Source organism: Eulemur rufifrons, chromosome 29 (assembly GCF_041146395.1).
Source record: "Eulemur rufifrons isolate Redbay chromosome 29, OSU_ERuf_1, whole genome shotgun sequence".
Classification (NCBI taxonomy): domain Eukaryota; kingdom Metazoa; phylum Chordata; class Mammalia; order Primates; family Lemuridae; genus Eulemur; species Eulemur rufifrons.
In genome coordinates this window covers 39,157,854-39,183,246 of record NC_091011.1, presented here as the reverse complement: position 1 = coordinate 39,183,246, position 25,393 = coordinate 39,157,854, and the positions used below count along the sequence as shown (strand labels likewise).

At 35.2% G+C, this 25,393-nt stretch overlaps 1 protein-coding gene across 1 annotated transcript in view; it reads right to left on the bottom strand.

Moving 5' to 3' along the window:
• Window positions 1-25,393, bottom strand: part of THSD7A (thrombospondin type 1 domain containing 7A) — a 400,790-nt gene that overhangs the window by 15,648 nt on the left and 359,749 nt on the right. Inside the window, exons 14-22 of the mRNA XM_069462088.1 lie at window positions 15,033-15,211; window positions 12,789-12,794; window positions 10,674-10,807; window positions 7,124-7,277; window positions 4,700-4,844; window positions 3,249-3,364; window positions 1,248-1,365; window positions 852-997; window positions 256-430 (exon numbers count right to left, since the gene is read on the bottom strand). Coding sequence (XP_069318189.1) covers window positions 256-430; window positions 852-997; window positions 1,248-1,365; window positions 3,249-3,364; window positions 4,700-4,844; window positions 7,124-7,277; window positions 10,674-10,807; window positions 12,789-12,794; window positions 15,033-15,211 — 1,173 coding nt within the window. The remainder of the gene's footprint in view (window positions 1-255; window positions 431-851; window positions 998-1,247; window positions 1,366-3,248; window positions 3,365-4,699; window positions 4,845-7,123; window positions 7,278-10,673; window positions 10,808-12,788; window positions 12,795-15,032; window positions 15,212-25,393) is intronic.

Here is a 25,393-nt window from a genome sequence, read left to right as displayed (position 1 = left end):
CATAAGACCTTAACTATCATGCCCTGCAGATGTTAAAACTCAAGGGGGGTGTCAAGAGAGGCCACACAGGAGACCTGGACTTCACCCCTACCTGACAATAACAAGGCAGAGATCCCTTTTGCTCACAGGTACAGCGTCTGACTGTTAGCATAGATATCAGTGAATAAGAAGACAGCTGACATCCCTTAACTGATATCTTGACCCTGGTCCTAGAAAGAAATCACCAAAGTATGAATTCTGTTTTGCTATTGTTACCTGGGCAAGGCTGGGTGCAGGTTTCCTCCAGAACCACGTTTCTATTACCATCTATAATGGGTTCAACATCAGCACAAAATTCCTCATCCACCGCTTTGCTGAAATCATCAGCTGACCCATCACTCACTACACAAGATATGTTCCTTGTTCTGGTCCCTTCTCCACACTGGGCCTCCTGGAATGGAAGAAGAAATAACTAATTAGGAAAAGAGAAATAATTAATTACAGAGCTCATGATTTGCAATCATCTCTGCACCATTGATTTTGATTTATGAACAGTTAGAGAAGCATTTGAAACCTTAGGGAAGAAGCCCTATAGGGCACTGGCCATAAAATATACATTGAACAATTTATTTGTTTTCTAGCCAAAGACAGGCAAATAAATTTACATTAAAATGAATCAGTCTCTAAATGATTTTGAAAGTACAGGGAAGGGAGTATTTGTTGTCAAAACTAATTAAATGGTGGTAAAATACCAAGGCATCTAAAATCTTTAAGAAGAAGCTTGCCATCTGTAGTTCTGAAAAATCTTTCTGAAACCAAGTCTCTGCAGATAAAGAAAGCACGCTTCCATACAACTTGTTGAGATTTGATACCTGCACTTGGCACGGAGACCACTGGCCATATTGCCACCGATAACAGGGCTTCACTGGGCAAGGTTTGGACTGGTCCATCAGAGAAGGGCATGGTCTTCCATCACCCTGAAAGGGCTGGGTCACCGTTCGTCTTCGGATCATTTTTCCTTTAGGGGATATAAAGTGATGCAACTTTAGTGATATGTCATAGTTGTGCAAACATGCATCTTGTTGGGAGAAGACATCACAGTGATGTATCCTGAAGAGATCCAGGAACAAATAAGGCTCAAAGGTTTTGGAAAGAAAGACACCCAGTCCAACGCTTCTGAACATTATCTGATTTGACTTAAAGCAAGGGGGACATTTTATTTCATATTCCTTGTCATTAGTCTAATACTAATTGTGGTACAAACAAACCTGTGAGGCCACATGTTTGAGAACATTCTGACCAAGGAGACCAGTCAGAAAGTTGACAGTTCACAGGGCATTCCACCACGCAGGACATGTTCATCTGCCAGTTCTTCTCCAGGCCAAGCTGAAAGAACAGAGGGAGATCTGTCTGTACTCACACACAGGCATGACCAGAGTATATTGTCGATGGGGGGAGAGAGAAGAGAGGAAGGTAGAACAAAAAAGCTGCATAGTAAAATAAAAAGATACCTGAAAGACAAACACCAAACTGCTAAAATCATAAAAGGGCAGAGGATGAATGGAGGGCCCTGCCCATTAACTCCCTATACTTATGTATTATTTGAACATTTTTAATAACCAATAGAAAAAAGTAGATTTAATTTCCAAATTGGTTGAATTTCCCTAAATGAGGAACAAATAAGTATACACACAATTACTTTCCAGTAGTTAAATATCTTTGGGATATTATTATTTTTATATATTTGTGTTAACCTGTAAAACAAAAGGGAAAGATTCTAAAGACAAATTGCCACTCAAGACTAATGACATAATGTATTGAAATAATATAAAAATCAGTTTTTAATTAAGCTTTATTTAACAGATCAAAGACCCTATTTATAGCTTTGCCCTTTAGTCATATGAAATAATTTAAAACTGGTCATGTATGGTTTCAGTTCAGCTTTCAAAAAGCTCTCAGAGCTATTTATTTTATGTTTATTTCTGACCCATGGGGGCATTTATGTGTGCATTTTCAAAAAAAAGGGATATATTAATCAACTAGAAGTAGATCACAGGAAGCTCTCCAGCCAGTAGATGACTACAATAGTCCTCATTAATAATAATGTTATTTTTTATAATAGTAATATCACTTCAATGTCATCAGTTTCTAAACTGAAATGATTCAAGTATGAAATTTTTAATTATTTAAATCTAAGGCACAAATAGACTAAGTTATAAGATTATAGAAGGCAGCATTTATTAACTATACAACTTGTGTTTAAAACAGATGTGTTCTTGGCACATGAGGAAGCTCTGCTTCCATGGACAGAGATATAAAAATGTTAAAAGTTAGGTCCACGTGATAAAGATATTGAATGAATTAAAATATTTTTATCTAGAGTTTTGCTTTAGGAGTTGGCGCGATTTACTGTGGGCTTATAATAACTCCTAGGATGTGTAAACAGAAGTCATGGCAACCACGTCTACTGAGCTCTAATGATGTGATAAGCTCCTTCTGGTCATTCCAGATCTGGTTGGTATTTGACCCTTGAATCTCAGATGTATGGGGAGTCAAAACTTGGCAGGAATGTGAGGACCATTTTGGTATGGAAATCGGACAAAATTATTACAACATAAAATGTGTTTCATGAAAACCAAGAAAGGCCAACAGCTATGTTTCCTCACATTTCAGAAGCTCATGTCTAGTTACCAAGATGTTACTTTTATCAATTAGAGAATTACCGGTACAATTCTCCATACCTAAAAGATAATGGCAGACTCTATTCCTTTGTTTGAATTCCAAGCTCTCTCTTAATCAGACCTGAGTAATGAGACTCTCACAGCTGAGTATTCTATCCTAATATAAAAATCTGCCACCCAACCACATGTGATCAATGTTTAGCAACAAAGAATAAGTGATGGATCTTGGCAGGTGTCCCAGGCACTACACAAAATTCGTATCAAATTACAAAAGATGATGAGTAGTCTGATTAAGATTTATTGCCTTTATTCACCTTGATTACTTATTGTTCCCCAAGCATTTCTTTCAGAATAGGCTAATTAGCATACCTTTGGGCTCCAAGCAGGACAAAATACAGGAAATTATATGTAGAAATCAGTAGTACTGGACTTTATCTCTTTTCAAGAGCATATTTAACAGCCTGTGAATAGTGCAGAAAAACATCTGCTGGCAGTAAGCTGCATGGAGCATAGGTCACTTGGCTCAGCATGACTTGAAATTATTAGGGAAGAATTTACTCACGAAGATAAAACACAGCATCCACTCACCTCTTCACAATATTTCAGGTCAACCGACTTGCCATCGCTTCGAACACAATCCAACATTCTTGTTTTAATGCCATTTCCACAAACTGCCTTCTCACTCAGCTGGCATGTACTCCAGTCTGAAAGGAATGAAGCCCATCAGAACAGAAGGCTACATATGAAACAGATTTCAAATGAAACTTTGATGACCTGAATCCCATACTTAATTCACAACTGCTTCCTAAGCTCCATAATCAATCATCCCACATGCAGAGCATATGGGTCCCAGCTTTGAACATATCCAGAGTCAAATGGAATTGCTGGGGTTGCACATAGCTACAGGGATTATTCTTGAAGGCAGATGTCTACTTGACAATCTTGACAGCTAGCCGTTTGGCGATATTGTAAAAATGGCTTTGGTCTACAGATCAATGTCTCTTAAAACCTTTTTTCCTAATAAAAGTAGAATTTAAAATCTTGGCATTTTTATATTAACAAAATAATCATAATCTTAGGTACTTTAACTGTGTAGTTATGTTCAAATAAAACACCATGTATTTCACTTATTGTCTAAATACAGAGTGCAGTAAAATGCACACTGACTTATTTCAAAAATCACTTTGGCTATATTTATTTAATTCTCTAATTTTATGTCTTTTGCAAAATAATTCTTTTTTCTTATAGGGTAACATGGTATGTGCTAGAGAACCTTGATTTCCTTTGTATTATCAAAAGAAATTAAAAAGAGAAACCAAAAGAAACAAAAAAACAATATGACTATTATGTGTCATTGTGCAATTTCTTGAGTTTGTTTCAGTGTGAAAAATTCGAAAGTAAGCTGGAATGTTGTCCCAAATCAGAAGAACCAATAAAATATTTTCTTTCCTAGAATATTTGCCTTGATGAGATTAAACAAATTTTGGGGGAAAAATGAAATTTATAACAAGTCTGTTTTTCTGAAAATACTCATGTGTTTTTCTTTATCTGTACCTTTTATAGCACCGATTTAGAATCTTGGCAAGTTTAAGATTGCTGACATTTTTACATAATACTGTTCACATTTATAAACTGCCCATACACCCCAAGAACTGTTGCCACAGTATATTATAGCAATTAAACATCTTCTGAAAAAGAAAGATATCTTTCATTAAAGCTGATACCTGTGGTAAAAATATTTCTTTTATTTGCACCTTCCCAAAGTGGGAGGATGTGTTAAACAGGATCTCTTAAAATATTCACAACCTACTTTAAGGGCTAATGTTTGTGTGATATTTTCATTCTTTATATCTTGATGTTTACGAAAAAATAGAACAGATAAATATTTCTGTTATTTATGAAATAACGATTTCTGGGAGAATAAGCAGCATGTCCAAAAGGCCCACAGATGGCGATGAGCTATACGGACGCGAACGCTTCGGGGGTGACCGACACGGGATGTGGCCTTTACCTCTGTGATCAGATGACTGCCCGCATACCTGTTACGTTATAGTCATAGTGGTAGCAGTTTTTGTTCAGGTTACAGGGCTCCTTCTCCACAGCATCAGGGCAGGATCTTCCTTCGTCAGCAGGTTGTCTGATGGGGTCAGCTGACCTTTGCCGGAAACTGCTTTGATTGCAAGGCTTAAAAAGAACAACACAGCTTCTCAGAAAGGTGACTACTCAGCCACACAGCAGCTAGTGTTATTAGGGAGAGCACTGGAGCAGGAGGTAGAACGTTTGGGCCACTGGTTAACTTGGACAAGGCAGTTAACCTCATTACACCTCAGTTTTTCTGGGTATAAAACGAAGGTGTTGGATGAGATTCTGAGGTCCCATCTAGCTATAAGGTGCTTAAGATGCTTTGTGGCAAATACTAATACACATATCAGCTCACATCTACACAAACACATACATACATGGTCATATTCTATATTGTGGAATGCTAGTAATACATATATATAAATATAATATATATTTTATATATATAGTATCTTGGACCTCAAAAAAAATCTCATTTAAAGATGATTTTAAATAATTATCTAGGTGTTAGTGACATTTGTTTTTCTAGTGCACACATACACATGCACACAAACACAATTTCATATTAGAAAGATGGGCTTGCCACTCTCCTACAGAGAATATGGTCTTCTGAAAACATTTGGTTTCTAAGAACAGGAAGCAAGTAGGGACAAGCCTCCTTAGACTTTTTCAGGCCTAAGGTAATTGCTTCTTCCTTCTCTGCGCCATTGTACTTTGGTCACACCACTGGAATACTGTCCTGATACAAAGTGAATGATATAAAGGCCTTGTTCCTTTCTACAGTGTGGTGTGAGTGCACTCAGAGAAACTTATGTTTTTCACGTCTGTGTGTTCTCCACACATAATGCAGTTCCTGGCAGGCAGAAAATGCTTAATCTGTGTTTGTTTGATGAAGGCCTGAGTGAGGAAACGGGGTAAATTAAAGGTAAAATATAAAGCCCAAGAAGCACAATTATTTAATTAGTTGAATTTCATTCTCATCCAAACATTTATTTTGGCAAATTCTCAGGGGTATGAAATGTATTTCATTAACTCTCTTTTGAACATGGTAAAGCCTCAATTATTCTTCTAAAATAATTATCCTTGGTCATTTAAAACAGAAACCAAATGGACAAAGTTCCAGTTTAGTGGTTCCTGTTATTAGAACCCTTGTTAATATGTTTAACAAGTGGCCAATGTTCAATATTGCCTACTTTATAAAAAATGGAATCTCTTTATAACACAATCTGAGACAGTAAGAATCTCACAATTATAAACATGGTTAGACAATGCAGAATATAGTCCAACTATTTGGGGTAACTTCAAACCTGAGGCTATGAAATTAGAATGGAAAATCACTTGCATGCTCTTGCAAAACAATTGATTCTTTATTGCAATTTACCCTGTATTAAAGTCAACTGCCAGCTCTGTTTTGCTGCTGCTGTATCAGTTGGCTGCCAATCAGCATCTTTAATAATGTTAATATTGAGATGGAAAATCAATTTCTCCTTGTAAAACATACACCATATACTCTTCTTTGAAACTGTTTTATATTGTATTTCAACGAATTATCCACATTAGATATATATTTTTCCCATGCTTTGAATGCTGTTTTTGAAACATACACTTTTTCAAAGGTGCCCAAGGGTAAGCCAAATGTTCTACGTAAGCAGCCACTTCTGTTTTAAGTGACTTTCTTCCCAGTGTCCCTTGGAAGAGCCCCTGCTGGCTGTTGAAATCTAGAAGCTTTGTGTGATTTGAAACTCTCAGCTGGCTTTCCAGGCCCAAAGGACACAGTCAGCGTGCAAAAAGAGATTCACTGACGCGCAGCTTTCTTCTTTCTACCCAGTCTCTTACCGGGGACCTTTTTCTTTTTAGTGTTAATACTCCTGCTGCAGTACCCCCACTGTGTGAAAGATTATTCCTTCCATTTAAATAAAATGGACTGGGCAAAAAGCAAGGAATGACAATAACCTGACACTATTAACGTACTTTTACTAGCAGTCACTCATTTTCCCTTTTACCTGGAGGGAATCGTTATCGCCACTGCAGTTTCTTAACATGCTGAGTATTTATAAGGCAAACCGAAGGCCTTTTGTGCCTGGATAGGAGGATGGGTTGGAAGGAGCATGAAGCTCACAAGAGGTCCAACTGTTCCTCTGCGAGAGGAAACATTGCTGACTTTAAATGGCTCAGTTAGAGAATGAAGAGACCAAGAAAACACACTATGTGTTGGTAAATATGGCACACAGGCAGATTTTACATTAACCTTATATTTCCTTAATAATATCTTTAAAGCTTCAGTGGTAAAAAATTAAGTAAGCTCTTTTGCCTTTGCTTTGTTGGTATAAAAAAAGAAATTAAGTAAGCTCTACACTAATAAAATAGTACAATCATCTCACCAAAGCACATCGGGTCCATGGACCCCATTCAGATATCACACAGTCCTCAGGACATGGTAATTTGCACTCTCTAGAGCCCAGGGGCATCTCTTCTGGGTCGCAGAGGTAATCCTCCACGTGTTCAGAAGGGCCATCTGCTGTATTCTGCATGCACCTAGAAGAGAACATACATATCTTCCAGAAAACACACATATCTTCTAGAAATGAAGAAACCAGGACAATTAGAATAACGGCTAACCCATAGAACAGGTGGTTCTCGTTAAGATGTAATTATAGGAGTGGGGAGGAGGAAGCTTTGTATCTAATGAATAAAATTCTCCACAAATGGTGACTTAAAAGGATCTCTGCCTCCCCCAAATATCTGTAGTGCTTCTGCATGATTTAAAAATATATGTTTGCATGCATGATCATAAACTTTAAATATAAGATACATTTACATATACTGTGTATGTAAACTCTGCATGTCTGAAAGGAAGAAACTCAAATGAGGCAGAAGCTAATGAGGATTGGTTCAAAGAGATTCATAGAGGGGTTGCAATTTTGGCATATAATGCATTTTTTCTTCTCAAAAAAGTGATGTATTCCATAGAGAAGGTAGAGCTGAGTTATATATAGTGAAAGACCAGGCATACTGAAATCTCTAAGTAAGAGGCTTCATTAAGCGTTTTTGAAGATAACTAGAGGCACTTATCAATTTGTTCTATGATTTTAAAAGTAATTTTAGCCTCCCATCTGCTGCTAACCTTAAAAGAAATCCAAAAGTGAAAAGACAATTATAACTGTAATGGCATAAATTCTCTAAATGTGGTTTTTAGGATCTTCCTATATCTTGACCTTTTTTAAAAATTATTAGTTTTCTTTTTAATAGAATAAACTCAAACCTTAAATTCCATTTTATTCTACTGCATGCCATGATGAAGGGGTCTTTATTCATCTCTTGGGAATCTAATTAACGTGACCAGTACCAGACTTTACTTTTACCATATTTAATCATCTCTCTGTGCAGTTTAGTACTGCAGTGGAAGAGAAAAACTTTATCTCTCATCTATAACTTGGAGAAGGTCAGCCAACTTAAGGGGTTTGGGAAGAGAACTGCATTGCAGGAGATGAAAAAGAAGGCTCGAGCTCTCAAGCCTCTCAAACCTATTGCAATGTTTTAAAATGTCAGTTGAATTACATTCCCAGTTACACCTGGAATCCCAACTTTTTGCAGGGATTTACAATCAGTAAGGACGTTCACAAACCTACTCTGCAGAGTCACCTTTCTATACAGTGCTGCTGAATTTAAGAGAAATGTCCCTTCCCTGTGGGATACATTCAGAGACTGGAAAATTGTGCTCTTAATTGGGTTTGTGGCCTAAAAAAAAAAAAAAAATCTATACAAATACCTACCTCTGCATTTTTTTTTTTTTTGTATACTGGATAAATCATAAAGAGCAATCACAAAAATATGCAGAGGTAGATATTTGTATAACTTTGTTATTGAAAGAAAAATTCAAATTATGAATCTCTTTGGGAGAATTTTAGTTTACCAGGAAAAAGCTCTACCTTCAACAGCATTTTAAAAATGTTCTGTTGATAGGAGCTTAAAGAGCACATGGGGCAGACAGAGCATTTCAGTGCTCTAAAGTTTGATTTGCTGCTATGAAAAGATCACATTCATGATAGGTACTGACACAATGTATAAGGATTAACTTGTAAAATTACCTATTGATCCAGAGTTAATAACAGATGTCCAATACTCTATTAAGTAGTTACATACATAAATATTCATTTTCAAAGACTTTTCTCTTTCTTTAATTTTGTATTATGTAAGTAACATATTCACTTTAAGAAAATCAGAAGAAATAATAAAAATTCACATAATTTCATTACTAAGAGATAACCACTCTTAACAGACTATATTTATTTGTTTTTAAATTTTTTAACAGACTATTATTTTAGGCATACATTTTCTTTTTATAAAATAAGAGCAAACTTTATCTACTATTTATACCATTAAAAAATCAACAATATATTATGAACATCTTGTGTCATTAACTATTTTTCTAAGACACATTATTATTGACTACATTTGAATTCCACTGCTTGGATGTGCCACAATTGCTAAAAAAAATCCTTACTGTTGGCATTCAGAATATTTATAGGGTTTATTTATCTTATCTGGTGTTAACAATTTTAGAAATCACCCTAGATACAGAATAAATATTTGGATCAAGTTCTCAGCCCAAAGGAAGGCACTTCAAATCCATTTGCCTTTTTCAAATTCTTGGCCTTTCTTCTTTCTAAGGAGCAAGGATTATTCTGTGAGAAAACTGAACTGTATTAGAAATATATAGCATAGAATCAAGTTGGAGGTAACAGGTGGAGCAGAGGCCCTCCAGAGGTGTGGCAGTGAGAGGGTGCATTGTCTGCAGAGAATTAAAAAGCAACAATAACAGTAACTAAATCTATCTGTTTTTATCATCATGTGCTGGCAATTCTAAAAAATGTCAGTGAAAAAAACATTCCTTCCTACCAGTGCAAACCAGTTCTACCACCCACTCCTTGATAGGCCAGATCATCTTAAAAGAGAAAGAATGTTATTGGATACATTTAAACCTGCTCTTTTATAGACTCATCTACCCTGAAATGTCACCCAATGCTTGCATTGAAGCAGGACATTTTGATCTTAATTAGCAGAGGATAAGGTTAGGGAGGTGTACTACTCAATCAGTAACAAACAAGAACATTATTACATGATCAGAGATCACAATCAATACTGACCTTCTCTTTTCTCTATTTGCATTAAAGATGTTTACTGAAAATGTAAATGGATCTGAAAAGTTACTGTGTTTAGAATATGTTTGGAAATGTTGAGTATCTATTTACAAAGCAAAAGGAAATAGATAATTGTACTGTATACAGATAATTGAAGGGAAAGCTAAAAAATAAAACAGTTCTTCATTATAATTTCTATACTCTCAAGTGCTACTGAGAACTTGAAATACGGCTATTGTGACTGATGAGATGCATTTTTAGTTCTATGTAATCTTAATTAGTTTAAATTTAATTTGACACTGTTGGAGTCAGATGTGGCTAGTGGCTACTCTACTGGGCAGTGTAGCTAAAGAAGTGAGAGGCAAGAACCAGCCAGGGGTTTCAGGGAAGACTCCCCAGAAGAGATGAGAGTATTCAAAGTTAGCCAGTTTGGTACAAAGGAGCAAGGGTTTTAAATAGATCATTTTAAAAATGCACTTAGAAATGTATTTGGCCCTTAAGAAAAAAAGATATTGGGGTTAAAATTCTGCATTAGCTCAGATTCAATATAATGTTCCCTCTCTTCCAGAGTATCCTGAAGTGAAGCTTCCTAAATCAGAAGGCCAGAATATTATAAACTGCTACTTGAAGCACATCCTCTTAAAGTTTTCCATGAACAGAAGCCCTAAAAACAAAACTGAAGACAATTTTAATCAGAGAACTGGGGAGGAGTGAGTGCTCATGTCAGCACAGGTGAAATTGGGAGATGGTTGTGTGTCTTGCTTCTCTGTGTAGTTAGGATTGGTCTTACCTCACTTTTCGGGTTTGCACGCCCTCTCCACAGTTATCCCGCATATTCACAAAGGTCACCTTGCAGACGCTCCAGGGCTCTGTGACCCATATGTACTGGTTGCAGTCACTGTGGCATGGGACGACCTCATACACCTGAAACACATATGGGTCTTAGTGATCTCAGGGAATCCCATGAGAGCGAGTGGCAAGACTCTCACACCACAACAATCGTTACTTCATTGGTAAGTTACTTCCACTTCTCTCCTTTATTGCTCATTATTCTAAAATAGCAATAGAAATCTCTTGAGGCTAACCCTGTTGTAGTCTGTTGCTCTGCCAGTATGTTGCAAGTATAGATCTGACCCACTGGACCACAATAGATACATTACCTATCTTCCTGTGCTGGCCCTTTCCACACTGTATTGTAATTTTCTGGCCCACTTATCTTGTTCACAGTTTTGTGTGTTTTCAATACTTAGCTCAGGGGCACTCATATGCTAGGCACTCAGTAGAGATTTGTTGAATAAATGAATGAAGGGGGGAATGGATGAATTCGATGAGCACAAAAACATAGCTGTTTTCTTCATAAATATAACTTGACCTCTTTTCCAGATAAATATGTTTAAGAATGAGGATTTATTTTTCTTGTGTTTCATATAGAAAGCTAAATTAAAAGATAAAAAATACAAAACTAAAGCCATCTTAAAATTAATCCTCAATCATTTAGGGCTTGGAGGCAATCTGAAAGTGGTCTCATTACATAGCTACAGCACCAAGAAATGAGGGCCACATGAAACAAAGCAAATTTTCAGTGCTCTGGTGTCCACAAGCCACACGTTTTGGGTAGCATGCTAGGGTTTCAGGATTTTTAGAACAATGAACCAATTACGCTCTTTTCTCTACGAGAAGAATAACTAAATAAAGGAAATAAATGGCCCATAATCCACTGCAACCAAGCTGGCTCAACCATGAAAGAAAAATCTCTTAAAATATTTTCATAATCTATGATAGTGAAACTTTACTTTCTATTTTACACACATACTCACACACAGAGAAACTATAGTATATAAATGTTTTATATTAAATATAACTAATTATGGAACATATAGATTTAAATAGCCCTTTGGAGCCATTCTAAAATTGGTGTCAATTTTAGTGGACTGAAAACTCAAGTTAAATGAATACAGTGGACCTATCCCAAATGGAAATAAAAAATATGCACTGTTGGAATCAGATTCTGCAATGATTGCCGTAAGTGACCACACTCACATTTGGGTGCTATGTTAAAACAGGACTAAATAGCACTGCGTAAAACATTCTTTACTCTACAACTGATAGGGAAGGGACAATGCTATCCTCCCTAATCCTTTGATGGCTTTCATTTTTTTTTTTTTTTTTTTTTGAGACAGAGTCTCACTCTGTTGCCCAGGCTAGAGTGAGTGCCATGGCGTCAGCCTAGCTCACTGCAACCTCAAACTCCTGGGCTTAAGCGATCCTACTGCCTCAGCCTCCCGAGTAGCTGGGACTACAGGCATGTGCTACCATGCCCGGCTAATTTTTTCTCTATATATTTTTAGTTGGCCAGATAATTTCTTTCTATTTTTAGTAGAGACGGGGTCTCACTCTTGCTCAGGCTGGTCTCAAACTCCTGACCTCGAGCGATCCACCCACCTCGGCCTCCCAGGGTGCTAGGATTACAGGCTTGAGCCACCGTGCCCAGCCCTTGATGGCTTTCATTTTAATCTCCTAAATTGAAGTGAATACAAACGAGTTCAGAACAATCTCCACCCACCCATTTTCAGCCCACCTTCAGCCCATCATTTCCCTCTCCCTCTGAAAAGCGTGAGAATTTTTTAATAAGGGGTGTCATTGCCTTGTCAAGGTTAGTGTAGTGAAGCTTGTTCTCCCCACTCTGTCATCTCAGGCCTTGGTATTAAAATAACGAAATGCAGGTGACTGTGCTAGGAAATAAAAAGGGAACAGCTACAGAAAAAAAAAAAATTTAATGGAAAATGTGATATTTTCTTCCTGTAAAACATAAAAGACAATAGCAGGAAAAAGAAAACATTCTCAGAAATCAGAATTTTTTTTTTAAAGCATTCAATTAAAAACTATGAGCTTTAGGAGTTCTTACCTGTGCCTGAGGTAGTGTTCAACAGGAATGAAGAAAAGGGAAAGAACCAAAGATAAATAAAAATATCAGTATATTATGAGAAGAACTTGTGCAGTAAGTTTCAAATATTATTATCCATATACAAAAGCCTACTTTTTTGAATAAAGGATTATAACATTTTAAGTAAGATACACAAATGCTTGCAGGATGAAAAAATGTTAGAAAACTGAATTGACCTCAAATTATATAACATGGGGAATTGATATATATTGAAAATAACTTGTGATCCAACTTGTGAATGGACTATTATTTATCTAGCAATGGATCTATCCATTGATTGATCTTAATCAATTGATCCATCTGTTTTGTAGAAAATGAGGATTTTAGGATTTTCTTTCTCAACTGGAAAATGGACCTTTGGAGACTATTTTCAAGCCAATGGGTCACTGGTTATTTTATTGAGGAATGTATAATTGCAGTAAAAATCTATGTGATTTATAATTGTTAACAATAACATAAAACTTTGCATATTCTTTACTTTTCCTAAATATTTTACTAACACATAAATCTCTATAGTAATTTCTGTTTTTATGTGGAACATTTATACACAAAGTCAGATGTTCAAAAGTCGATGATGTCTTGTTTTAGTTTTGATCTTTTTAGTTGTTAATGTCTTAATAATCCCCCAGTAAACTGATTAAAAAGTACAGAAATGTCCCTATCAAACTCTGTATCAGATTATATCAGAGTTGGAAAGTGACAGAGAAATTGTTTAGACTAAAGACTTTTCACAACAAAAACAATTTGACACAAGGTCTTGAACCTTTGGAAACTAACCATTAAAGAAAATGCTAAGGCAACACAGCCTATTTTAACTGCATACCTAACTTGGTGTACACATATACCCTAAAGTGAAATGGGTATGAACATATGTAGAATTTCTCTGTATTAGGACTGTAGATCATAATTTATTAAAATTTAAATTTGTTACTGGAAATTCCAGGTTTTAAAATTTGTAGAGAAATATTCTTTTGTATTATAAACATTTTGGTTTAGTTATTCTGCTTTACAATCATATAACCAGAATCATGGAACTGAATTATCTTCTTGGGAAATTCACTAGCATCTTAGGAAGGTAAAATGCTCTATGACAGGGAAGCTAAATTACCAGTAGGTGGCAGCAGTGGAGTACATTATTCAATCTCAGTTGCATTTAAACGATAAATTCAGCAACTTCACTTTGGAAAAATTGAAATTCTTTGAGAGTACTTTCTATGAAATTTAATTCTCTGTCTCATCTTTATTTTATTAAAAAGTTCTTTCTGCTTTTCTCTAAAGTGTTTTATGAACAAAGTTAGGTTAATTTAGGAAGGCAAGTATGTGTACTGGTAAGCAGAATGTTGGGGGATTAAAATTAGTCTATGTGTATGAATGAAACATTTCTACATATTTAAGGACTTTGTTCATTTGAGTGTGACTTAAATTCGAATATACAACTGAACATCTACCCATCGTATATGAAGTTCATTCTTTGTTAATTTACATGGAGGCCAAACCTGATAATAATGGTCTGATACATTACATTTCATTTAAAACAATCACGATTCCCTCATTAGCCTTTTTACTTTCTATCTCCAATAGAACACAAGTAACAACTATTAACGGTAACTAAGGAAGCATGCATCCAAAGTCAAATAAAGTTCCAAATAAAATTGAAAATGACCAATGACTAAATTGATAGCATACTTAGAGCAACTCTGAGGCCATCTTTATATTTCCTTTTCCTCAATTTATTTTATAGCAAACAAATTTAGACATATAAACAGCATATTTTTCCTAATTTTAGACCCAAGCCCACATACTTTCTTTGATTTTAATTTAATTAGTCGGTAAGTGGGATATCTTTTCTGAGAGTTTAGGGGAGCTGTAAGAATGAGATAATCTCAGCCTACAAATTAGATACAATTTTATGACAGATTAAATACCTTGACATTATTTCAAAGATAGGTGTCATTTTTCTCTACACTGAATTATATTAATATTCATACACTTGCAAGGTACTGAATCTCCAGAGAAAACATAGATAATATATCTAATGTGGGATTTTAATAACACATGTATTTACTCAAGCATTCTAAAAATACAATGGGTGAAATTTTTTATTCAGGAGCTATTATTTACCCTGCTCCATTTTAGAGGAAAAAAAAAATACAGATCATTGCGAATCTCAACAATTATCTTGATATGCTCAGTGGTGGAAAATACCTGGTTGACATGATCCAGTTTGGGGCAAGGCCTTCCTCCATTATACGGTTTTTCCCGCAGCCATTTGGAGCGAACCTTCACGCCGCTCCCACAGGACTTGCTGCAGCGCGACCAGTTGGACCACTCACTGAGCTTGCAGTCTGAGGGGCAGGGGATGATGCAGGCCTCTTCGATGTAACCTGTGTGCAGGAAAATGAGACAAGAACCATCTCTCCCACCTGTCACTCTCCCACTGCCACCCACCATTCTAGCTCATTTAGAGGTTCCAAGTCTGACTTGACAGCAGCATGCAAATGCAGAGGTGTCTCCGTTGTTAGGGACTCAAATTAAATTCTGCGGGAAAATGACACGCACATATGACGACTCTGTTAAAATAACAGCTGAGCAGCTGCCATATGATCTGCTTAGGATTCATGCTCACCATATTTAAACATTTCTGACTTTCTGACAGCTCGTGTTTAATTGACAATAACCTGTCTGCTACCATATCATTCTCATGCTGCCAGAATGATATATTAAAAAAATTATAACATAGTTTTCTATAAACCCCTATCTGTTAATGTCATATAAGTTCAGGGTTCTGAGTCCATGCAATGTTTTTCCTCTAGAAGAAAAGCCAGCCCCTTTCAATCAATATACAAAAGGAACCATCTAACTTAGCACCTTATGTTTCCCCTTCTTTGAAAATCAAGACTGAAGAAGAAAGATGAGAGATGTTATATAAATAATGCCTCATATTTTTACAGTGCTGTCAGTTTCAAAGCACCTTCATATCTTGTATCCATTTGATTCTCTTGAAAATCTTATAAATGTGTAAATATTGATATTCTAACGACCAGAGAAGAAAACAAATGCAGAGAAATGATTGACAAGTCCAATGTCACTCAATAAGAGATGGGGCAAGGTTTTCTAAGGTCTAGTCTAGTGCTCATTCTATTAAATCACACAGATGGTTAAATTTACAGTCTACATATTTGTTTTGGAAAACAGGAGCATTTGCCTTGAATAGTCCTTTACTACTAACTTGGCATTTCATAATATTAGCTTATCATTATTATTCTCAAGGCAAATATGTGGAAAAACAAAATTCCTCTAGTGAAGAATCAAATGCATGGCTGTCCTCCGTAATACTCTGACTGTGGAAAGAGGTCGTTTCTGATACAAGAAAACACTCTGCCTTACCATTTTATCTCAACAGCAGAAACATGATTTTGAAGATGATTATAACATAAACAATTTACACTAGAAAACTCAGGTACATTTAAAAACTTCTTGAGATATAATTCTTATACCATGAAAATCAGCTTATGTTTTGGCTTTTAGTATATCTGCTGAGTTGTGCAATCATCACCACCATCTAATTTTAGAACATTTTTATTACCTTAAAAAATACCTTCTATTTGTTGACAATCACTTCTCATTTTCCCTTTCCTCATTCCCTGCCAACCACTAATTTACATTCTGTTTCTATGAATTTGCCTATTTTGGACATTTTATATATATGAAATCAAACATTATGTGGTCTTTTATGATTGGCTTCGTTCACTTAGTACAATGTTTTCAAGGTTCATCTACGTTGTAGCATGTGTCAGTACTTTCCTTTTGTATGAATAATTAATGTTTCATTGCATGGATATGCTACATTTTGTTTATTTGTTCATCGGACATTTGAGTTGTTTCCACATTTTGTCTATTATGAATAATGCTGCTAAGGAATGTTTTTCATGTGGATACAAGTTTCTATGTGGATAAAAATTTTCAGTTCTCTTGAATATATACCTAGGAGTGGAACTGCTTGGTCATATGGCAACTCTGTATTTAACTTGTTCAGGAGACGTTAAACTGTTTTTCAAAATGACTGCACCATTTTACATTCTGCCAGCAATGTATGACTGTTCTAATTTTTACAAAGCCTTGTCAAATTTGTTATTTATCTTTTTATTTTAGTATACTTTGAAGAGCAAAAGTTTTGTTAATGAAGTCCAATTTATCTATTTTTTCTTTGGTTGCTTGTGCTTTGATATCATATCTAGGAAATCATTACTTAATCCAAGGTCATAAAGGTTTATACCAAGGTTTTTCCTAAGAAGTTTATAGTTGTAGCTCTTATATTTATGTATATTTTTTATTTTGAGTTAATTTTTGTGTATGATGAAAGGTAGGGGTCCAACTTCATTCTTTTGCATATGGCTATTGAGTTATCTGAACCCATTTGTTAAAAAGACTATTCTGTCCCCATTAAATTGTTTTGGAACTCTTGTTAAAAATCAATTGACTATAAATGTAATTGTTTTTGTACTCTAAATTCCATTCCATTTATGTCTATGTCTAGTCTTATGCCAGTACTGTCTTGTCTACTATAACTTTGTAGTAAGTTTTGAAATAAGCAATTGTGAGTCTTTCTACTTAGTCCTTATTTTTAAAGACAGTTTTGGCAATTTTGAATCCCTTCTATGTCTATATGCATTTTAGAATCAGATTGTCAATTTCTACAAAAAAAAAGGTAGCTAGGATTTTGATAGGAACCGTTACATCACATCCATTGATCACTTTGAAAGTATTGTCATCTTAATCCAGGTACATGGCATTTCTTTCCATTGATTTAGATCTCCTTTAACTTCCTTCAATGATGTTTTGTGGTTTTCAGTGTACAAGTCTTGAACTTATTGTGTTATATTTATTCCTAAGTATTTTATTCCTTTTACTCTAGGTATTTAATAGATTTAAAAAAGAACCAATAGGCATCGATTTCTTTAATTACAGGAAAATCAGACCACCTTTAAACCCAAATTGCAAATTTAATCTATAAATTTGTGTCCAAACTGTCCTTGATTGAAACAGTGCTAAAATGCTAGCCAATTTACTATCCAGCATTTTCTAGCCTTGCCTAATCATAAATTACCTGAGACACATGTTAAAAATATAGGCTTCCACCAGCCTCTGACATTCTGATAGAGTTCACCTGGGATAGGATTTGATTTTTAGAAATTCATATATTTTCTTGTGTTTATTAAGCTCTCCCTCTTTTTTATTAATTGAACTTTTAAAACTCAGGCTAATTGTATTAATAGATTCACTTGCAACTGCAAGAAATAATAGAGAGAGGTTCTTTGTATGCTTTTCCCAGTTTCCCTAATGGTGACAAAAATATGATTTCAACCAAGATACTGATATTGAGACAATCCATGGAGATTACTCAGGTTTCACCAGTTTCAGTTGTACTCATTTGTGGGTGTGAGAGTTTATAAGACTGAAGTTGGGGAACACAATTGTAAGACACAGGTAGAACCAGGAAAGTCTGGAAGAGAAAAGGATTTGTGGCATATCTTTCTACATATTATCTCCTATCGTTTCATCAAAGATATGCATCATTGGTTTTAAACTTTCAATTTAGTCTCCATACACAAAAGTGCAACTTTCATAAGCATAAAGTTCACTGAACACACCCATGAAACCTATACTTTGGAACTCTCCTTTGTGTCTCCTTCTAGTCACTATCCTTTCTTACAAGGGCAACCACCATCCTGACTTCTCACAATGTAGAATGGTTTTACTTTTAAAAAATTATATGTAAATGGAATCATATAGTGTATACCTATTTGTGCTAGCCTTCTTTCAGTCTACATTGTGATACGAGATTCATCTAATTGATGTGTGGCACTATATTGTATGAATATACTATGGCTTAGTCATTCTATTATTGGTGAGCATAGGGGTAGTTTTCAAATGGGGATGTTATTAACAGTGCTGCTATAAACCTTCTAGAACATGTATTTTGGTGAACATATGTATACATTTCTGTTGGGTGTATTCCTACAAGAGAAATTGATGAGTCAGAGGGTATAACCTTATTGTAAGTGAAGAATAACATACATTTAAAAAATGGGATTGCAAATTTGGTATGAAGAGCAGGATACAATGAAAGAGTTTTCAAAAGGGGGGATTAGTCCCAGATAATCTTATGGGGGGCAGATGTGCCAGTTGGGGTTTTTTCAGTTGTGAGACATGTGAGACACTGAAGGTAGAAACAAGATGCCAATGCTAAGTTTTGAATGTACTTCTGATATTGGAATATTGATAATGATTCAGAGGAAAGTCCAATAAATAATTGAAGGAGTACTTTGCAATAGTGCTTACTGAAATTTTAAAAAACATAGCCATTCTTCAAAGAGATTGCATTGATCTATTAAAACATCACATTTTGACTTTAATTATGGTTTGAGGTGGGGAAATAAGCCCCTTTCACTATTTTGAGTTGAAATATATTTCAAATGCCATTCCCTTTTTCTTATAGCACAATTAGTAAATAAATTTATCTTAACTAGGACTAGATGCTTAAAATATAATTCCTGATCAGGCTAGTAATTATTTGTTTTCCTTTAAAAAGTAACAGTTTAGTAAACAGAATCAAACTTAAAAATGTGCAGTCATTTCCAAATCAATGGCATTATAACCAAACTATTTAACAATATTTATAAAAGTACAACAAATTTCATCCCAATCATATCCAAATATTGTCAATGGCTTTGGCAAAAGGACATTAGTATCCCAAACATGATAAGTTATTAAAGTGTTTCTAGAAGAATTGCATTTTTCCACCTTGATAAAATGCAAAGTGACAGTCAAAAATAAACCTTCAACCTTTTATTATTCAGTAACCAAAATTGAAAATAGAATCACATGATCTTTCATGGCACTACTTTACAGAGTAACAGATAAATGGAAATTCTTTCTTTCCATTTTATCTGTTGAAATATTATGGCATTAGTGAGGTTTAATGTGTATGACTTTACACTGATTTGCATTGTATTATTAAGAAAGGAGATATAAAACTTTTATGTCTGATTTTCCAATAGCATATTCCAGAAAACATCTCTCAAATAAAACTCAATCTATTAAACTGTTAAAAGATACAAATTAGAAACTGAGATAAAGATAAAACTGCAAATGGGTATATTGCCTAGCATCTCATTTTTATTTTCCAGTGTCTGACAACATTCAATAATTGCCTGTCATGTTTATCTAGCACCATTAAAATCCTTAATGCTACTAGTGAACTGCTAGATAAGCATTCCCCTGCCTTTTCTGCTAAGATCATTTTTGAGGGCAATTAACACCAAACAATCATGGGGGATGGAAAGATAGAGAAACATTTGAAGTGTTTTAAGGCTAAATAAACTGCTGGCATCTAGTAGCAATTTATGGTTTCTGAGGATGATGGAATAAAATAAATGACTTCACAATTAGGATATTAAAACTTTTTACAGTTTAACACTGAATTTGACACTTGGAAAAATCAAACTCCTGACTTCTGATCATATTTTTGGTATTCTGTATCTGTTCTGACTGCTGCTTTCAGGTTGAGATGAATATGAAATACTAGCAGGCTTAAAGTGGCAAGCAGAGGACATACTGTCTTTGAGATATATCCGAGCACCGCATTCATCTGAATTATGAATGTGCAGATACAGTGGATTTCAGTAACCTTCACAATTACTAAATTGTGCTGTTGAAAGGAGCACTGTTGATGGATTAAAGAACTCCTTTTGAAAGCAGATGGAAAATATTGGTTGGTTCTGATTTACAACAGTGTGAATGAGTAACTTTGGCACTCTATCTGAAACATCTGGATTAATCTCAAAAGCGACCTCAAAAATCTCTCCTACTTAAATGTGAATTATACGCAATGACTGCAACCAGGAATGAGAAAATTTAATTAAACTTTTATCTATGGTGGTCCTTGTGGGCTTGAAAAAATTAAAAAAAAAAATCATTTTGTAAAAACTTCCCAAATGGACAAAATATTCTTTAACAATTATATATATTAAAAACTGGTAATTTGATAACCTGGGGAGACCAAACTAATATTTATATATACAAACTCCTATATTCCAATATTCTACCCAAACTCACATATTCAATAGATGAAAAGTTATGAATAAATTTCAGACAATTAATTATCATGGTGAAGTACCCAGGTAAATTTACATAATTACAATAAAGTATTGTTTTAACTTTAATTTTGTTAGTTTGTTTTATAGATTTATAGAGGTTTGCACTTATAGAAAATTTCAACATCAGTGTGAATGGCTGTGAGGTTTTGTTACTGTTGTTATTTCAATATTGGAAGCTCACTTAATGACCAGACTCATTCAGATCATTTAGGTATATCTACATACAAGTTCATTATCAAAGCTACTTCTTTTTGCTTTTGTTTGTTTGTTTAAATTGATTTAGGGTACAAGTGTTTTTTTTGTTATATGGCAGAATTGCATAGTGGAGAAGTCTAGGATTTTGATATACCTATCACCTGAGCTTTCTGTAGTACAATAAAGAATTTGGCTAGCTGTTGTCCCTCGTTCCTGGAAGGCAGGCCTCTCAGCACTGAAATTTCCTAAGTGATAAAGTGATAGGATGTCTTTGTTATTCATGGTGGACTCCTGAACTGCATGTGAGTTTATGCTAAAGAGATATCTCAGGAGGCGGGCTGATCACACCAGAAAGACCAACTGGGTGATCAGAGAGTTGGAGCTTTGAGCCACACAATATCTAACAGACCTCCAGGGAGAGGCAGATTGAGTTCAGCCACATGTCTGATGATCCAATCAATTAAGCCTATGTAATGAAACCCCAATGAAAACTGTGGTCACCAATGCTCAGGTGAGCTTTCTGTTTGGTAATATACACCAGTGTGCTGTGAGGGAGACCTCCTGACCCCATGGGGAGAGAATACAGACATTTCATGTTTTGGAACCCCCGACATCACCTACCTGTCTGATTTGCCTGGTTCTGATTTGTGTCCCTTTGCTGTAATAAAACTGCAATGGTAAGTATAGTGCCTTTCTGAGTTCTGTGAGTCATTCTAGTGAATTATTGAGCCTGAGGCAGTAGTGGGAACCCACAAATATATAACCAGCTTGTCAGAAGTAAGGTTGGTTGGGGACCCCTGAACTTGCAGCTGTGCCTGAAGTGAGAGCAGTCTTCTGGTGTACTGGGCCCTTAACCTGTGAAGTTTGGCCTAACTCCAGGTAGTTCGTGTGAGAACTGTATTGCACTTTTGGATATATATTTTGTTAAGAAAGAAAATAAATAAACTTATTTATGTAAGCAGCTGTTATCTATAGTTTACTTATTCAATCAAAATAACAAACTCTGAGAATAATTACATAGATTAAGGTATTTATTGACTTTCTCCCCAAATTTAACATTTACAATTTTAACTAACACTGTACTAAAAATCAGAGGCCAAGTTTAAAAAACCCACTTTGGCAATAGGGTTTTGTCAGCAATACAGACATATTTGATAGAGAGCTAAAATTGTGAAGATAATGTGATAGGAAATAAATTAACTTTGAATCTTATTAAATAATTTATTTTTAACTCGATCCAATGCAGAGCACTGTTCTTTCAATCAATGAAAATCTAGTATTGCCATAAAAGTATTTCCAAAGGATGATCTTCAAACACTCATTTGTTGGATTCTAATACGTGTTAAACATAATTTTAACAAAAAGTGTTCTGTGGTAAGTTGGAAAATTGTTTTATTAAACTAGGTTAAACAGGTTACCCCAGGCTTTCTTTTTCTTTGGTAATACAAACTGTGAATTTCTAGAAGAATGACTCAGATACTGCTTTCCGATCATTATTGACTTTTTCCTATAGCATCTCACTGGACCAGTGAGAAAGGGATCATCCAGAGAGGTTATAACTGTGAGGCTTTAAAATTTGAATCATGTTTCGAACCATAGAGAATTTTAAGACTTTTTTAAAAGTAGACTTTTTGTAATATCCATTTCCAGATATGAAAGAAAATGCAAAATCAACCAACAAACCAAAGGAAAAAACCTTAAAAGTTTCCAAAATTTCTTCTTACATTATTTTAGGTTTAACGGTCAAACTTACAGATAAGTTTACAAGACATTAATTTCAACAAGAGAGGGTAAAGTGTTATGTGTTTAAACTCCCAGTTTTTTTAAATATCTATTTAAAAGACCAAAAGGGAGTCAATTTTGTTTTATATACAGATTAAAATTTCCATAAAGGCTACATGGACCTTCAATGCAACTACGCAGAAATGGGATAAACATTAAGAGCAAGGGCAAGTAAAAATTTTTCTTCAAAGAACTACATTTAAAATGCACATAAATTTGTGGGTGTGTGCTAAGGTTTACTTTCTGAGCCCATAGATACGCTTATGTTTAATATTTAATGCCTTCATCCATTTATACAAAAATATTCCTATGCTTAAGTCTTGTTCACTGCTTGAACATTTTGATGATCCTTTGAAGTAGGAAAAAACTTACATTTTAGGAATGAAACTAAATTCAACTAATACAATATAGAGTTTTAAAACTCTTGCATTTTCAGGGTTTTCCTCATATAATAAGAATCTATATCTGGATTCACACAGGGCATTTTGTATCTCTATAAATTGTAAAGGCTTGTAATACTACATAAGTAATATACGATTCTATTATCATATTGAAACTGCCCTTTATAAAATTAATACAGGGCCACAAGGTGGGAACTGTGGTAGGGGAAATATGTGTGGATATGGATAGATATAGATACGGATATATAAAACCAACCATTGTTCCCTAGCTTGCTTTCCTATAATTGTTTACTACAAAGGAGTCATATAGCTGATGGTCATAAAGATTCTTAGTTTTCTTCATTGCTACCATAGATAACATCACCCTGGTGAAATCTAAAGTTAGCTTTTGAGATATCTTCCAGACCCTGCAATCTGGTGGAACAGCTGGCCCACCCAGACCAGTGGCTCATACCAAGGAGCTGACTCAACGGGTCTTGTGACTCCCTCCCAAGAACCAGCTCAGCAAAGAAGACAATTTCTGCACCCCTATGGTTCTGCTCCAAACTCAGCCAATTAGCAGACCCAATTGCCTATCCCTTCCGGCGCCAAATGATCTTTAAAAATCCTTTCTCCCCCATTCTCGAGGAGATGGATTTGAGAACTTCATCCCATTTCCTTGCATGGCACCTGCGCTATTAAACACTTTCTTGTTGCAACACCTGCTGTCTTGGTGTAGTGGTTCCTCTTGAGAAGCAGGCAATGAACCTGGTAAGGCTATAACAATATCAATAAAACTACCATAGATATCTCCAATATTATCACTCATCATCATTTCATTGAAATTAGTGTTTTCCCTTATCTGTGATATCAGAGGAAACGAGGGGCCAGAGGCCAATAGAAAGGACGAGGAGTAAAATATAGTGGCAGGAATTGCTGGCAAAGGCAAAACTCAATTTTCTTTATTTTTTATTGTCGATTGCTACAAATAATGAATTGTTCTTGGCGGCTAAATTTATTTTAAGCAGTGGAACACTTTCATCCTAAAAAATTGAAAGGAAAGCCAAATAAGTGTGCAGGATATAGTGTAGGCTATTTTGACAGCCTGGCCTGAGGGGCTTCAGGGATCCCAGTTTGAAAACCATGTTAGTAAGTAGTAAATGAGTGGAGGTGTCAGGCCAGGAGTACACAGAACTAAATGATAAGGGCAGATGCTTCTCCATCATGCCCGACACAAATGCAGGAAAATTCCAGCCAGTTTCTCCTTCATCACCTCTACTGTGCTCCCTCAGGGAGCCTGTGTGAGCTGGGTGCTGGTCTCCACACCTTATTTAAATTCTGCCCTAGGCAATTGCTTTCTCTTTGTACCCAAGTATCCTTAGATACCCTTTCCTTCTTTTCCTGGCTCTTTAAACTTGCAGCCAGTTACCACAGGAAAAGTCAATCCCTCACCCTCTGCCTCTCTTTAACATTTGAAAGGAAAAAAGATCCCAGTTGTAAATGATAATTGCAAAAGCAATACTAGGTGCACCTATGCTATCAAAGGAGACATTGATATTCTGAAATGAATTAGACATTAAATAAATTCTACCAACTGAAAAAGCTTTTCAGAGAAATTAGGACTCCATTTCAGCTTGTTTACAAGACTCTATTTATTGCCTTTTCTGCCTGGTTTAATTAAACATGTTCTTTCTCAAATACAAGTATCCACTATCATAAGGAACGATTTCTCCTTCAATTTTGTTTCTAATTAACCTCTAATATTAAACCTATATAATCTTTGGTAGAATTCCATTACAAAAAGTAATCCATTTCAGTTATACTATGGTTTAGTGGCCATGTGGGTTATCCTCTGAATCTACTCTACCCATATTCATAATTATTTTTATCAGATGTATCTTGAGTTCCACACCACCACATAGAGGCACAAACTCTTAAACTAAAATCTATTTGTAAATTGGCCAATACATGAATTTTTAAAATTCATCTGGGATGTATTCCTTTTCTAAATTTTGATGATGATTCTTTTCTGTTCCCACAAATTCTATTA